The sequence below is a fragment of the Sorex fumeus genome, unplaced genomic scaffold, assembly GCF_029834395.1.
Source record: "Sorex fumeus unplaced genomic scaffold, SorFum_2.1 ptg000129l, whole genome shotgun sequence".
NCBI classification, from domain to species: domain Eukaryota; kingdom Metazoa; phylum Chordata; class Mammalia; order Eulipotyphla; family Soricidae; genus Sorex; species Sorex fumeus.
This window is the reverse complement of record NW_026606186.1, coordinates 9,811,625-9,826,804: the sequence shown is the minus strand read 5'-3', so window position 1 is coordinate 9,826,804 and position 15,180 is coordinate 9,811,625. Positions and strand designations below refer to the sequence as shown.

The 15,180-nt window shown below is 40.7% G+C and overlaps 1 protein-coding gene across 1 annotated transcript in view; it reads right to left on the bottom strand.

Annotated features, from left to right (window-relative positions):
- LOC130045837 (complement C5-like) overlaps positions 1–15,180 on the bottom strand; it is a 44,932-nt gene that overhangs the window by 19,483 nt on the left and 10,269 nt on the right. The window contains exons 7-14 of the mRNA XM_056138722.1: positions 13,751–13,841; positions 11,673–11,787; positions 11,009–11,126; positions 9,758–9,873; positions 9,167–9,346; positions 3,832–4,035; positions 1,748–1,957; positions 1,495–1,644 (exon numbers count right to left, since the gene is read on the bottom strand). Coding sequence (XP_055994697.1) covers positions 1,495–1,644; positions 1,748–1,957; positions 3,832–4,035; positions 9,167–9,346; positions 9,758–9,873; positions 11,009–11,126; positions 11,673–11,787; positions 13,751–13,841 — 1,184 coding nt within the window. The remainder of the gene's footprint in view (positions 1–1,494; positions 1,645–1,747; positions 1,958–3,831; positions 4,036–9,166; positions 9,347–9,757; positions 9,874–11,008; positions 11,127–11,672; positions 11,788–13,750; positions 13,842–15,180) is intronic.

Below are 15,180 nucleotides of genomic sequence, written 5' to 3'. Positions count from 1 at the left end.
CAGTAACGTCTCCATTGGAGACTTTGTTGTTACTGCGTCTGGCATATCGAATACTCTCGGTAGCTTGCCGGGCTCTCCGAGAGGGGCGGAGGAATCGAACTCGGGTCAGCCATGTTGGCCGCGTGTAAGGCGAACGCCCTACCCTCTGTGCTATCGCTCCAGCCCTAATAAACTATGAGTAAATAAAGTGACAAAATACTGTTTCTCATCATCCTTTTTTATTTCTAGGTTCAAAGTTCTGTGAGTGATGAGTCTGTATTTCTTTGTCTATTAATTTTTTTGTTTGTTTTTTGGGCCACACATAGGGTTTACTGTTGGCCTTGCTCAGAAATCACTCCTGCAAGGCTTGGGGACTGTAGGGGTGCCATGGATGGTACTCAGGTCAGCCACATGCAAGGCAAACATCCTGCCCACTCTAAAATCTCTCCAGTCCCTGTATTTCTTTTTACATGCAATTGTCTTGAATTCCCCTTGCTCTGGTTCCCCTTGCAATACTATAAACTTCCAGGAGTACAGCTTCAAATCTCTATACATGTGTAAGCCTCACTACTCCCACCATAAGTCCAGGAGTATCACAGAACCAAAATGACCTCTCTATGTGGAGGATCCAGTTTTAATCAGCAGTATTACAAGACCTCTCAACCACTATTGGGAGTAATCACCAAATGCCACCAGGAGAAACCTCCAAGCCCAGGTGAATGCCTCAAAAGAAAAATGAAAAGAAGAGGGAAGGCAAGGCAAGGCAAAGCAAGGCAAAGAGAGGGAAGGGGAGGGGAGGGGAGGGAATGGAAAGGGAGGGGCTCAAAGCCTCACACTGCACATTGTCCCCTGAGCACATTCAAGCGTGATCCCTAAGCACAGAGCCAGGAGTAAGCTCAGAGTATCACTGGGTGTGTTCTTCACATTGAAAGAAAAAAAAAATGAACACACAAAAAAGAAAACTCTCTTTTGTTTGGGATCCTCTTTCCCCCCGTCAGTGGTAGTCAGGGGTTGTCCTGCCCAGTGCTTGGGGGTTGGTTGAGGGGGTTGGGGAAGACACTCACGGCAGTGCTCAAAGGACTATGAAGTGCCAGGGAATGGAATCTAGGGTTCCTTCATGTAAAACTTGAGTGATAGACCTTGGAGCTATAGTCTGGTCCCCCAGTTCAATATATTTGTATAGTGATATGCATCTGTAGGGATTGTTTCGAATATTTAATAAGATTATAGGTGCCAGGCCAGAGACTAAGCTGAAAGGACTGAAGTACATGCCCCAGAAACAAACCAACAAATAAGATGATAGATATAAAGACTTTGCAAAGATATTTAGGAAATAGTAAGTTTAGGCTGTTGGTAATATTATCCTTAACTCTAACAGATAAGACAAACTTTGGTGTGTAATGGCATGTTTCCTTTATTTTTCTCCCACGAACAACCAATGATCCCTGAGAAAATGATGATGGTCACTAATTCCAGGGTCAAGTATCAGTAATTGAAGCATTTTCTTTACTTAACTCTTTCCATAGAATTTGTGCTTCTTTGTTGGAAGTGATATGAAGCAATATCCACTGAAGATAACGCCACCCAGGCTTCTGACTGAGTTTCCAAAGTAAGAGAAACACCTTTGCCTGCAGGATCTGCATCTTTATTTGGAGACAGATGTATCTAAAATTATTTAAAAAAGAAAGAATTTTAGTGTCAGGTTAAACAGTTTTAGTGTTCAAACAAAGAAGAGGAATTCAGGATGGCAAGTCTATTTGTGGTTTACCCGGAGCTGGTTGCCACATTTTTCTTCAATCTTTAGGCAGACTGAGTCAGACACTAATTCTGTCATCTGATCTCCTGTGACAAAGTAATAGACCAGGAGACAGGCTGTAGGAGCCATGTGCTGAGTCAGGGGAAGGTTCAAAAGTTGGGAGGATGAACCTTGGAGTTTCTTCTCTATTCCGAAGTGGACAATTTTGCCCTTAGATGAAATCTAAAAATACACAGAAAGAAATAAGCATCAGTATGGGCTGCAAAGTGGAACAGTAATTGAGCCAGTGATAAAAAGGTAGTGAATTAATGTTCAGTGAGCACCTAATTTGCATTAGACATACATATATGAATACATTCACTTATTATGATCATATTAACTAACATTTTGTTAACTCCATTAGATAATTATCGAGATTGAGGTTCATCAACACAAAACATTCATAACCTAAAAGATGCTTTTGTCAGAACCAGTAAGATTCTCCTTCACTTGAACAAATATCTTAGTTCATAAGATGCTATCAATCACTGAAAGGAAGATAATTTGATATTGTTGACTTTTAAGAATTTCTTTCTGAAGAAGCTTTTATCTAGGAAAAGAGCCCTGACCACATGGAATCAAATTTCAAGTCTTATATTAAAAACAGATTGTTGTCATTGCTAGCTTGTACATACTTTCCCCCCCAACTTTCCCCGGCTTACCATGATGCCTCAGAGCTGCATGCATTTGGTTGTGGTATTGTTGGAGTCTCACACTCAGTTGCAGTGTGAGATGTGGATGTGTTGCCTGGATGTGTTGCCCCAAATGTTGCACTCATTATTCTAGATTCCCAAACAATTTTACTTTGGGATATCACTCTCTATATGGGATATATTGGATCTGGAACTCTCGAACTCCTGTCCTCAAGTGCTCCATCACTGATCCAAACCTGGACCCCCAACCACTAGTTTGTATTTTAAATAATAATAATGATCAATGCCTGCAAACGTTCTTTGAATACACAGTTAAATTCTTTCCTTTGTGATTAAGGCTTGTTCTTAAATGATGTTGGCTAGGATTACCAGTTTTATCCTTGTAATGCTCTTCATTTGCCTTGACTAGTCTGAGGAATGAATGAAAGAGTTGATGAAATGTTTGGCATCTTGCGTTAGGCTATCAGTCTAGGAATGGGAAGATCTGAAACAAAAATCTCAAGCCTACAGACCCATCCCACACTGTCCCACTGTCTTTGAGTTCAGCAAGGTGTTATTACTCCAAAATACAAATTATAATAGAATATAATAATTATAAAAGAAAATATGATATATTATAGCTTGCTGAAACATGAATGGGATGTGAGTCTATTACGTTCTGCAAAATTGTCCGAGGGAGACGGACAAATACCAGATGATCTCACTCATCGGTGGGCTATAGAGAAAAAATAAAAGGGAGTAGACTACAATAACAACCCTTGTACTTTAATTCCAAATACAGATTGCCAAGCAGTAGGGAGGAGTGGAAAGGGACATGAAGATGGACTGGTGGTGACACAGGAGCAATGATGGAGGGTCCTGGACACTTTGGTGGAAGGAGGTACAGTAACTTTGTACATAAAACCATAAACTTTAACATTTTTATAAACATATTGTCTAAACTTTAATATAAATAAATATATTTTAAAAGTTTTATGAGGGCCAGAGAGATAGCACAGTGGGTAGTGTGCTTATTTTGTACATGGATGACCTGGGTTCGATCTCTAGTACCCCATATGGTCCCCTGAGCACAGTCAGGAGTAATTCCTGAGTGAACAGCCAGGAGTAAGCCCTGAGCATTACCAGTGTGGCCCCAAACAAGAACAAGAACAAAAAAAAAGAACATAAACAAACCAAAATAAAACCTCTCCCCCACAAACTAAAAAGGTGTTATGAGGATCTTTTAGAAAGATGTTTGTGAATGTGTTTTTTATTTTTATTTTTAAACACATTCATTTATTTAGTAAATATCACTTCGGTATTGCTTAGACTTAGGTAAAGAATCATTTCAATTTTTTTTTGGTAAGAAGTAATGTTGCAAGTAGGGAACTAGATGCAAGTTACATATTTATTTATTGAACTTACCAAGTAATTGTAGTGTGTGATCCTGTCAACATAAGGACTTTTAGGAGTGACAGCGATGTTCAGGTGTTCTCCTACAAGCAAATCCTTGTAATTGTCTGGCCAGCTGAGGGAAAGGAAACTTTGGCTCTGGGATGAGTAGGGCACTGCTTGATAGTCATTGCTGGCCTGATATTCCGCCAGAAGGTCTGGGTCATCTGTTTTCACCTAAAGAAGATAGTGACAAAATTGTGAAGTGCTGACACTCCAATTTGCATCAGTGATGGCTATGGTGTTTGTGTAGTGGTGGCGCTGGTAATGATTCATAACACTTTCCTAGCTTTCACTGAGAGCCCGCCATGGTTCTAAGTGATAGACAGCTATGAATGTGTCCATATACTTTTACATCTTGAACTTCCCAACACCATATAAAAAATCAAATTAGGGGACTGGAGAGAGTACAGCAGGGAGGGCACTTGCCTTGCACTTAGCTGACCCGATTTCAATACCCAGCATCCCATGTGCCTCCCCCCACACACACACCCGAAAACACCAACAGGAGTGATTCCTGAGTGCAGAGCTAGGAATAGCTTTGAGAATCTCTGGTATGGCCCTAAAACCAACCCCCTCCCCCCAAAAGAAAATTAGTCTTCATTGCTTAAACATCACAGCAATCTATACTATCAAATGACTATGGAAAGGTTATTGTATAACAACCCTCACAATTGTATACAAAACTAAGTACCCCTTACCACCTCAAATCTCGATCTCTTCCCAGAAGATTGTTTGAACAAACTGTCCACAGCTACCCTGTACCTCAGTCTCTACATTGTGGCAAGAGAATTGAAGTGCTTTTTCTCAGAGTCATCTCTGCATTTAACTAATCCTGTTCTCCCTCCACTCCCCCCACCCCCACCCATGGTACCTCAAATTTAGCAACACATTGTGGTTCTAAGCTTCTAAATGTACTTTTAGGACTGGGGCAATCAATAGCAGAGTCCGTAAGGCACTTGCCTTGCATGCAGCTGACCCAGATTTGAACCCTGGCATTCCCATATGGTGCCCTGGGCACCACCGGGAGTGATTCCTGAGTTCAGAGCCAGGAGTAACCTCTAAGTATTGCCAGGTGTGACCCCAAAACCAATAAAATAAGATAAATGTCCTTTACTCATCTGCTGCAAATCTTTGAAAGTCAACCTTGAACTCTCCCTGTTCTGACGGGAGTTCTTTTTTGGGTGGGTCTTCTTTTTCCCCTTGCAGTGTTTGGGACCCAACTCAGGCAAGGCTTGTTTTGTTGCTGAGTCACATGGGGCTGAGTAGTCCCATCAGGATTATCTTTTAACACCTGACCTCTAAGGATACTTTCCCAAATCCCCTCTGCTAATAGGGGAGACTTTCTCTTACTTCATGGAAGTTTTATGGATTTCAAATGTCCTCAGATTTCTCAAAAGTCCATCCTATTATCCTTTGTGTCTCTGGAAACTACCATCATTCCTGACACCTATCAGGGACCAGGAAATGTTGATTGCTAAAATGTATATATCTTTCCAAAACTAAAAAAGACAATAGTTCACAAGCCAAATGTCTTGGAGAAGACTGGAAAGAAAAAGATTGAAAATGTCAAATGAGCTTAGCAAAGCAGCTCACAGGTAAATTTGCAGAAAGATTTCCAATGGTATAGCAGGGATATAATTCAAATCTTGGTAATTTAAAGATATGTAGGAGGCGGAAGTATAGAATGAAGATACTTTTTTTAGTAGAGCTCACATGTAAACTGATGGAGAGGATGTGAACAAAATGTGATGCAGATGGCTTTCTTTTTCCTGGACTCCATGAGAAGTTCATGTTCTAAATATGTCATTTTGAATATTTTCCAAAGAAGCAAAAATTATTTCTTAAAAATCACTTGATCACTTGACTTCCCGTTAATCATTGATTTGCTCAAGCGGGCACCAGTAACGTCTCCATTTGTCCCTGTCGTGTGCTAGTGTAGCCCAATGGCGTCTGTTCCCTCTAGGAACATGAAGAGCCTCAAACCGATCATTCATGATCTTGATGAAGAAATCTGACCATCTGGCAGGTGGGCGGCCACGTAGTCTTTTGACATCCAGTGGAATCCAGTGGGTAACAGCTCTAGTCCAGCGGTCATCTTTAAATCTCATTACGTGACCAGCCCATCTGATTTTTGACACCTTGGCAAATGAGACAGCGTCCCTGATTCTTGATCGTCGACGGATGTCGGAACTCCGGATTCTTTCTCTCATTTGAGTGAAACGTGATATTCCAAGCATAGCTCTTTCGATTCCTCTTTGGGAGACCCGAATAGCATTCTCATCCTGTTTGCGTAGGGCCCAGGTCTCTGAGGCATATGTTAATGCAGGAAGAACAGTGGAATCAAAGAGATGTGCCCAGACCCGGAGGTTCTTCGTCCTCTTAGCTATTTCTTCAACGCTCTTGAAGGGATTCCAAGCCGCTCTCTTCCTCCTGCGCAGCTCGGGTGCCAGGTCATTTGTCATGTTGACTTCTCGACCCAGGTACACATAGCTGTTGCATTCGGAGATGGTGGTTCCGTTGAGAGTGAATGGGGCATCAGGAAGGAGGCTGTTTCTCATAAACATTGTCTTCGTAAGATTCAGCTGTAGTCCGACCTTTCCACACTCATGGTTGAAGTTGGCCAGCATTTGTGCCACTTGGCTGATGTTTGGTGTTATTAAAACAATGTCATCAGCAAAGCGGAGGTGGGGTAGTTGCCGACTGTCTATCTTTACTCCCATTCCTTCCCATTCCAGTTGTCACATGGTGTTCTCGAGGGTGGCACTGAAGAGTTTCGGTGAGATGGTATCACCCTGCCGAACCCCTCTCTTCACATCGATGATTACTTCTTTGTAGAATGGTGAGATCCTGGTAGTGAATCCGCAATACAGCTCATGGAGGATCTTGATGTATTGAGCTTGAATGCCCTGATTGGCTAGGGCTTCAATGACCGCTTCCGTCTCAACAGAAACAAAGGCCTTCTTTAAATTAATGAACGTTAGACAGACACTACCTCCACTACCCAGCCGCTGCCACACTCCAGGACGCTTTCCGGACCCGCACGGCCACAAAAGACACTAAATACCCGTCTTCTGGAATTGCCGTACCATACTTGATAGGGTTCAAATATGGTAACATCTATGAGGGCGATTAAGGTGGCCCCAAAAGCCTGTATCCCTCTCGGAAAGACTGGCAAGCTACTGAGAGTATTCCACCTGCAAGGCAGAGCCTGGCAAGCTATCCGTTTTGTATTCGATATGCCAAAACCAGTAATTACAATGGGTCTCATTCACCTGACCCTAAAGGCTTCACCAACATGACAGCACTGAGAAGGATGAGAAAGGAGAGACCGATAAAATATCAAGGCCAAACTAGGCTGCCACAATGAAGGAAGACAAAAATGATCATCTGTACTTTCAATGCACGTTACGCTAGCATCAGATGCATCCATCGAGGACCTGATGGTACAAGCGCAAAAGATCAAGTACGACATTATTGGTCTGACCGAGACAAGAAGGCACCAATCTCATCATGTCGTTTTCGACACTGGAGAAGAATTGATCCTTGGAACATGTGATAAAAGAGGTGTCAGAGGCATTGGTGTCCTTGTCAACACAAACTTGGCGATGAGCATTGATTCATTTGAATGCCTAACAACCCAATTGGACGTTTACATTTGAATAGATGTGGCTCACTGCCAGCAGTTTCTATCTTCGTTGTCTACGCAGCAACATCTAATTATGATAAAGGAGAAATTGAGAAGTTCTGCATGGAGCTGGAGAAGTTCTATAAAGAAGACCACACCTTCTACAAGATCATTGTGGGTGATTTTAATGCTAAGATAGGACCGAGAAGATCAGCTGAAGAACTTCACATCGGGACCCATGGCCTAGAATGGAACGAACAGGTTGAGATACTGTCTGAGTTCATCATGTCGACCAACAAGACCATCCATGGTAACTCACAGTTCCAGAAAGCTGAATCTAAACGTTGGACATGGGAGTCTCCTGGTGGATGATTCCACAACGAAATAGACCACATCATATTCAATTGACAGGTTTGCCTGACTGATGTCGCTGTTGTCCCAAAATTCCAAACAGGATTGGATCACCGTCTCCTTCGTGCAAAATTCTACTTCACAGAGCGGGGAGAAAGGGCTGCAAAGTTTAAAAAGAGAACTCCCAGAATGACCACCAACTGGGAGCTCTTTGGCACTATTGTGGCAACATGGGAAGATGCTATTGTTGACAACATTGACGAGGAATATGATCGACTGGTTCAGCACCTCCATGGTTGTGCGAGGAACGCCAAGATAGAGATAGCCACAAAAAAAACGCCTGTCTTCTAAAACTCTTGAGCTTATTCGCCAACGTGGTTTGGCGCATGCCTCAGGCAACCGCAAGCAAACGTCTGAGCTCGCTAAGCAGTGCAGAGATGCGATCAAGGAAGACCTCAAAGAGAGAAGAGCAGAAGTGCTGGTAGATGCGGCAGAAGCCGGGAAAAGTATTCGTAACGCCCGCCTGTCCTTCGCCAACTATAAGACCAAGATGACTGCCCTCTGATGTCCTGATGGATCCATCACATCCTCCAGAACGGCAATGGAGAAGATTATCCATGACTTCTACTCAAATCTCTTCGATAGCCATGTCCACTTGCCGACATACCAAATTCCACAGGATGGATATGTCATTCCCTATGTTCTCCCTTCCGAAATCTGACACGCCATTTCATCTGTAAAGAAACGAACAGCACCCGGCCCAGACAAGGTCAGACCTGAACACCTAAGGAACCTGCCGTCAGTACTCATCAATACACTGGCTCGGCTCTTCACACGCTACTTGACTGAATGCAAGGTTCCGTCCCAATGGAAAACCAGCAGGACTGTACTACTGTTCAAGAAGGGAGACATCCATGACATTGGCAACTATCGCCCGATCTGCCTATTGTCTGTCATCTACAAGTTGTTCACTCGAGTCATCCTAAATAGGATTGGCAGAACACTAGATGAAGGACAACCATGCAGGCAAGCCGGGTTCCGCAAAGGATTCAGCACCATCGACCATATCCACATGATAACCAAGCTCATTGAGATTTCTCGGGAGTTCAAGATGCCGCTCTGTCTAATGTTCTTAAAAATAAAACAAAAAAATCTCATGCCCTTCATGAAATGTTCAGTTCATTAAATTCTACTTCCTGCAGCCACAAATCAAGTATAGCTGAGAAATTTACAAGGCTTATACATAAAATATTCACGTTTTCCCTGTGCATTAATTTGCAACCAGACTGAAGCAATATTTAAAATGTAACATGTAAGAATTCTGCTCACATGAAAATCCAGTTTTGCCACATCAGAGGAAGTGTTAATCACAAATGAGGCTACTCCATCATAATTTGTTGTGCTTTGTTTTATCTCCAGATCTGTCTTCAGAGTTTTATAAGTTGTTTTTGCTTCCATGGTTACTGGAATTCCTTTTACAAAATGGCCATCAGTATCCTTCACCTGTACCTATTGGACCAAATCCATTTCAACAGCTAGTTAGCACTGTTAACTATAAAAACATAGTAAACTAAACAATAGTAAAGATAGACCCTTATGCAAAAATTCCTACAAAAATTTCACTCCCAAGCAAAAACATTAGAATCTAGTGACCAAATGCAGTTCTACCAATGCTCTGATCTAAGAATTCCAGATATCTGTATTAATTACATTCAATTCAGTGTATAGTAACCAAATTGTTAACTAAGTAATTGTCATGAGCTGGGAAAATTTTTATTGCCTTGTCTTACTACTCAACCCCTCAGCCTTTTCTCCATTTAAATATCTTTGCTGCAGTTTATGTACCAACAAAACCTCCCAGAGATCCTCTTCCCGCCACTGACCTAGCATGACCCCTGTCAGATTTTCTAGTTATCTCACCTTGATGGGAAATGGAAGCCCCGGCTTCAGGAAAAGAGAAGTATCAACTAAATCCAGTGTGTAGGGGAAAAGAATAAATTTGACAACCGCTTCTTTATCCTCATGGATAAATGTACCTAATGGAATAATAAGTATTACTCTGAGAATCTGGCAAGTACTATGCATCACATCTGTCTACATGGGCACCCATTCTGTTCCTTCATTTATTTGCATAAGAACAAATACACAGTATATTCCCTCATCATTTAACACAAAAATATTGAAGCTGGAGTAATAGCACAGTGGGTAGGGCGTTTGTTTTGCACGCAGCAGACCGGGTTCAATTCCCAGCATCCCATAAGGTCCCCTAAGCACCACCAGGGGGTAATTCCTGGGTGCAGATAGAGGAGTAACCCCTGTGCACTGCTGGGTGTGACCCAAAAAGCAAAAGAAAAAAATATGATCCTAAGACTGGTTTGATTTCTACAGTCATTGTGGAAGAGTCTGACCCCTCTAGGAACCAATAATGTGCAGTTATCAGAAAGGTAGTAAGATTTTAATATGTCAACTTTAAAATAGCATGTCCTGATCCAGACCATTTCTCAGCTACCATCCCAATTGCTCTTCAGATATTGGAAAGAGTCAGATGTCCTCAAGAAACCAATAATCTTGTTGGAAGAGATACTCTCATATATAATAGCTGGTTTTCATTTCAAGGCCACTGTTCAAACGCTCAATTGGGTGCTAGAAGACATGGTGTTGCTTTAATGATGTATAAGCAAACTCTAAAATTCCTCACTGATGCTCTTATAATTGAAATAATTTTATGATCATTTTGTTGCAAGTGTAATTTTCTGGTATCAGCCTTATCTCTTTTTTCTAATCACATGAAAGGCTATTCTCTCCATCTATGATTTGGGGTCATCATTATAGGAAGATGTTTTTCATGATCATCCCATGTGTATAAAACACATGGGCAGTATTTTGATGGAGCAGCTATACTTGTTTAGCCTCAAATTAATGCAAATTACCCCTGAGGGAAATTCAAACATGAAGAAGTGTGAGACAGCCTAGAGGAACACTACAACAAGAATATGCACAAGCACCACCACCACCATGCTTAACATGCTTGTCCCACAGCTAGTACCTAGACCAATTGTGTGACCATCATGTCCAAGTACCTTTGACCGCAGTCATTACAATAATAAAAACAATAGAAAGGGAAGAAGAAAACTGTGAGAAACAGAAAAATATATTACTTTAGAAACTCACTTGCTTCTACATCCACAAAAATAGTAAGGTACTTGTTATTTAAATCTTCTAGGCTTTTCTTTAATCGTTTAATTTCCTTTGAAGCATTAAAATTGATTTGTGCAACACCATCAACCAGCTGTTTTTCAAAAAGAGAAAAAACTGTTGAAGCTGTAATTTTATGGAAGAACTCACAGAGAAGAGACAGCAGACTCTACTTTCACAGTCCGCAAAAATCTTCACTTGACAATGGCATTGTAATTACAGCTAGAGACAAGAATGCCAAGTTCATGCCTTTGAGGTCTCTACCCACTGATCGATATTTAGGTCAGCCCTTGTAAGAATCAGACATATTATAGAACCATGAAGGAAGATCTCAAATGGCACTAAAAAATGTCTGATGTAAAGCCATGTTTTATTCTTTTCAGATTGTGAGGCTGTCACTTGGGTACCACTGATTCTGATGGAATCTAATGTAAAGTACAGGCTTCCATGCCCATAAAGAGGTTAAATTTCTTAGAAAAAAGGTTTTGGGAATTCAGTGGAATTTATCCAAATGTAAATTATTATTAGTTCAGTGTAGTTCTATAAATTCTTGGAAGAGAAAGCCCACTTTTATTATCTATAGTCTAGTGAATTTCTTCCAATTTTACAGTATTGTAAAAGTCACTTAAGCTATTCTTACATTTGTTGACTCTATTCCTGCAAATATATTTTTATGTCCACCACCGTATAAATCTTCTTTTATTTTAAAGAGGACAAAAACTTTAGCTTCAAGTAAATTCCTAGTATAAGAAAATCTGTCAAAAGAAAATATGGATAACTTCTTTTAGACAAGGCAATTACAGTAACGAGATCAAATGTAACCACATGAAATTTGCTATTTGTTCTGGAAATTGTGTTCATATAAAGTAATGCATGTCATTTATATATTTCATGGGTGCTAAGCTAAAGTAGATAGTTTTATCTTCCTGACAAATGAGGAAATTGAGTACTAGAATGATAAAAAGAACTTGTTCAGTTTTCCAGTTCTTAAGTTTATACTGACTTAGCGTAGAACTGAGCTTAGGATCCATGTGCAAGAGTGTGCAAGAGTCTACACTTTACTGATTACTATAGCATAATGTGGCAATTAGGGTTCCACTCCCTGGGGTAAAAGGTGCAATATTACATTGATCTCACATGTAGTGGAGAAAAGTTATTTATAAATTAGCCCATATCTTCCTTTAAAGTCGAAGAAAATATGAAATTTCCCTCTTGAAATATAAAGTAGGAAGCCACTGTTCCTATTATGAACCTGCTAAGTCTGAATTATGAATCTGTTTACTCTAGAATGGATTTGAATACTAAGTGGTACAACCAATAATTATTTACTTTTATAAATAAAAATAATCAAATATTTTGATACGAGCGGGCCCAGTAACTTTTACTTTACATTTTGATACAATATTTAAAATTTTTAATAGCTGAGTAGTGGCAATCACTTTAATAGTTATTTAAATGGTGGTATTCAATTTTTTTTATGCTCAAGCCAGGTGTTATTTTTATTGCTTTAAAATCAAGTGATGAGGTCATGCAGATTCCATTCCTATGGAGTTCACATTTTTTTTTTCAGTTGTAAATTTACAATTTTTTGTGCTTGGGTTTCAATTATACAATGATCAGATACCCATCCCTCCACCAGTGCCCATTTTCCACCACCATGGATAATATCCCCCCACCCCCATCCCCCCATCCCGCCCTGTCTCTGTGGCAGGGCAATCCCCATTAAATGGTGGTATTCAATTTAACAATTATATTTAATGTCTTCTGCCCCCGCAGCCGAAGACCTCCAGGACCAGCCACCACCATGCTGAGACCACTCTCCGCACACATGAAGGTACTGGCAGAGGGACAAAGCCACGCGGGTTCCGGGGCCGAGATCTCCAAGCCTACTCGGACTGGAGTCGAGCATCTTCCACCCAGATCCTCCAAATCCCAGTAGGCGGGGGTCACACCCACCACCTGGCCCCCTGGCGCCGTGTAATCCCATCAACGGCCAAGACTCAGAGACTATAAAATTCAGCTCCCGGAACCGCGCGGCCGCAAAGGCGGCCGCATGACGTCTTATCAGGACATCCTACTTTGGACAAACTTGCAGGCTATCGAATGTAGCCTGCCCACAGGGCAGAGTCTGGCAAACTCCCCGTGGCATACCAAATATGCCAAATACCAGTAACAATGATGGGTCTCATTCTCCTAAAGAGCCTTGAATACAATCTCAGGTCTAGGATGAAAGAGACGTTACTGGGGCCTGCTCGAGGCAATCGACGAATAACAGGATGATGAAATGAAATGAAAAATTTAATGTCTAGGGTTCTTTCTCATAAGATTGTAGAACAGGGGCTGGAGTGATAGCACAGCAGGTAGGGCATTTGTCTTGCACGCGGCCGACCTGGGTTTAATTCCCAGCATCCCAGATGGTCCCCTGAGCACTGCCAGAGGTAACATCTGAGTGCACAGCCAGGAGTGACCCTGTGCATTGCCGGGTGTGACGCAAAAAAAAAAAAACTAAAAGAAAAGATTGTAGAACAATGGCAAGAATCCAATTAACAGATAATCTTTAGACAAATCTTGAACAGACTTCAACAAGTATGGCAGTTATTTTTAATTATAGTAGTTTTTAACATAGTACCTAGGCTAACACTAATAATCTATCATATTAATTTCTAAAATGATATATTTGCATTCAGTAAATGAATCTAATAATTATAGCTCTCTTACCTAGCTTTTATAGTAATCGTGAAGTTCTCAACGTTTTTGTGGCTAATAATATTGTTTTCTGGTTCTACGATGACATAAAATTGTGGTTTCTCTGAATAAAAAAATATAAGCAGAAAATCTAAACACTTGCAATTATAACTGTTAATCAAAGAGAATTTTTTTAGGACAAAGGAACAGATGAACATCGGAAGCATGAATATCCTTCTCATTCTGACTAGTCACACTCCTGAGAGTCTCTGTACCTCAGATTTAGGATGAGTCACATCTTTTCCTCCCACATCCTGTCCTAATTGTACATATGCTACCATCTTTCATGAAGACAAGAGCTAATCTTGCTTCTTTGTGTAAACTAGTGTCCCCAATGACTTTCATATAGTGTTTGGTAGATGTCTGCTAAATTGAAAATAATTTGCTGCTTTAGTGTGTCTGGTATTTAACAATACCATTTAGTGCCCAAAATGTGATAATTATTTTCAAGCTTATTCTGTAGAAAATATATCTTGCTATAACATCCAGAGAATAGCATTACGAGAGAGAGTGAGAGAGAGTGAGTGAGTGAATGTGAGTGAGTGTGAAAGAGAGAGGAGAGAGGAGAGAGAGAGACAGAGAGAGAGAGAAAGAGAACTAGAACAAAGATATAAGGGAGTCTTGGCTCCAGGATGACCATGTCAGGGGGTAACAGGTAAAGCAAGTATCTCGCTGTTCTGGTTTTTTCTCACTGTGTCAGAGAAAAATGTCCTCCAATGTAAAAGCCAGGATTCTATGAATAGAACTGAGTTCAAGAGAGTTAATAAATAACTCAAAGTTCAGCTTAATCACTTAGGAGGATATTTGGTTGTATTATGTAAATATGTGAAACATTTTCAATTTTAATATGCAATTTCTATTCTCTGTGAATTAGACATACCTCAGTCTCCCATCAAGCTGGTAAAAGAAAACACGGTAAAATAGCTTAAGAATAAATTTATCTAAGAGTACTCAAATAGTTTCACAAGAGACTATGAAATTAAAATGTAAGTCATTAATTATTAGTTCAATTAATATTATTTCAAAAATAGTACTATAATTTGCTAAACATATCACTGACATTTAGGGCTGATGGGAATGAGCACTGACTAGGGTTTAGGGGTGCATTTTCACTCTCAGACTGGACAAAGTAGTGGTAAGAATTTATGAGTCTCCCTATTTCTCTCAGCTTGATCCTCCTTACTTGACCTTGACTTTATATGAAGGGGATTAAAATAGATGATCCTCAGAGTGTCAGACTAGAACACACATGGATCTTTATGGGACATGATCTAATCCTGCTTGCTAATGGGGTTTGACCCATTGCAGAACCAAGAGGGGAAACAAACCCTAGAGGCATGTGTTTAAATGGAATGAGTCAATGCAAGAGCCCACCCAGGTCCTTGGTCTACTGTGTCCTGCTC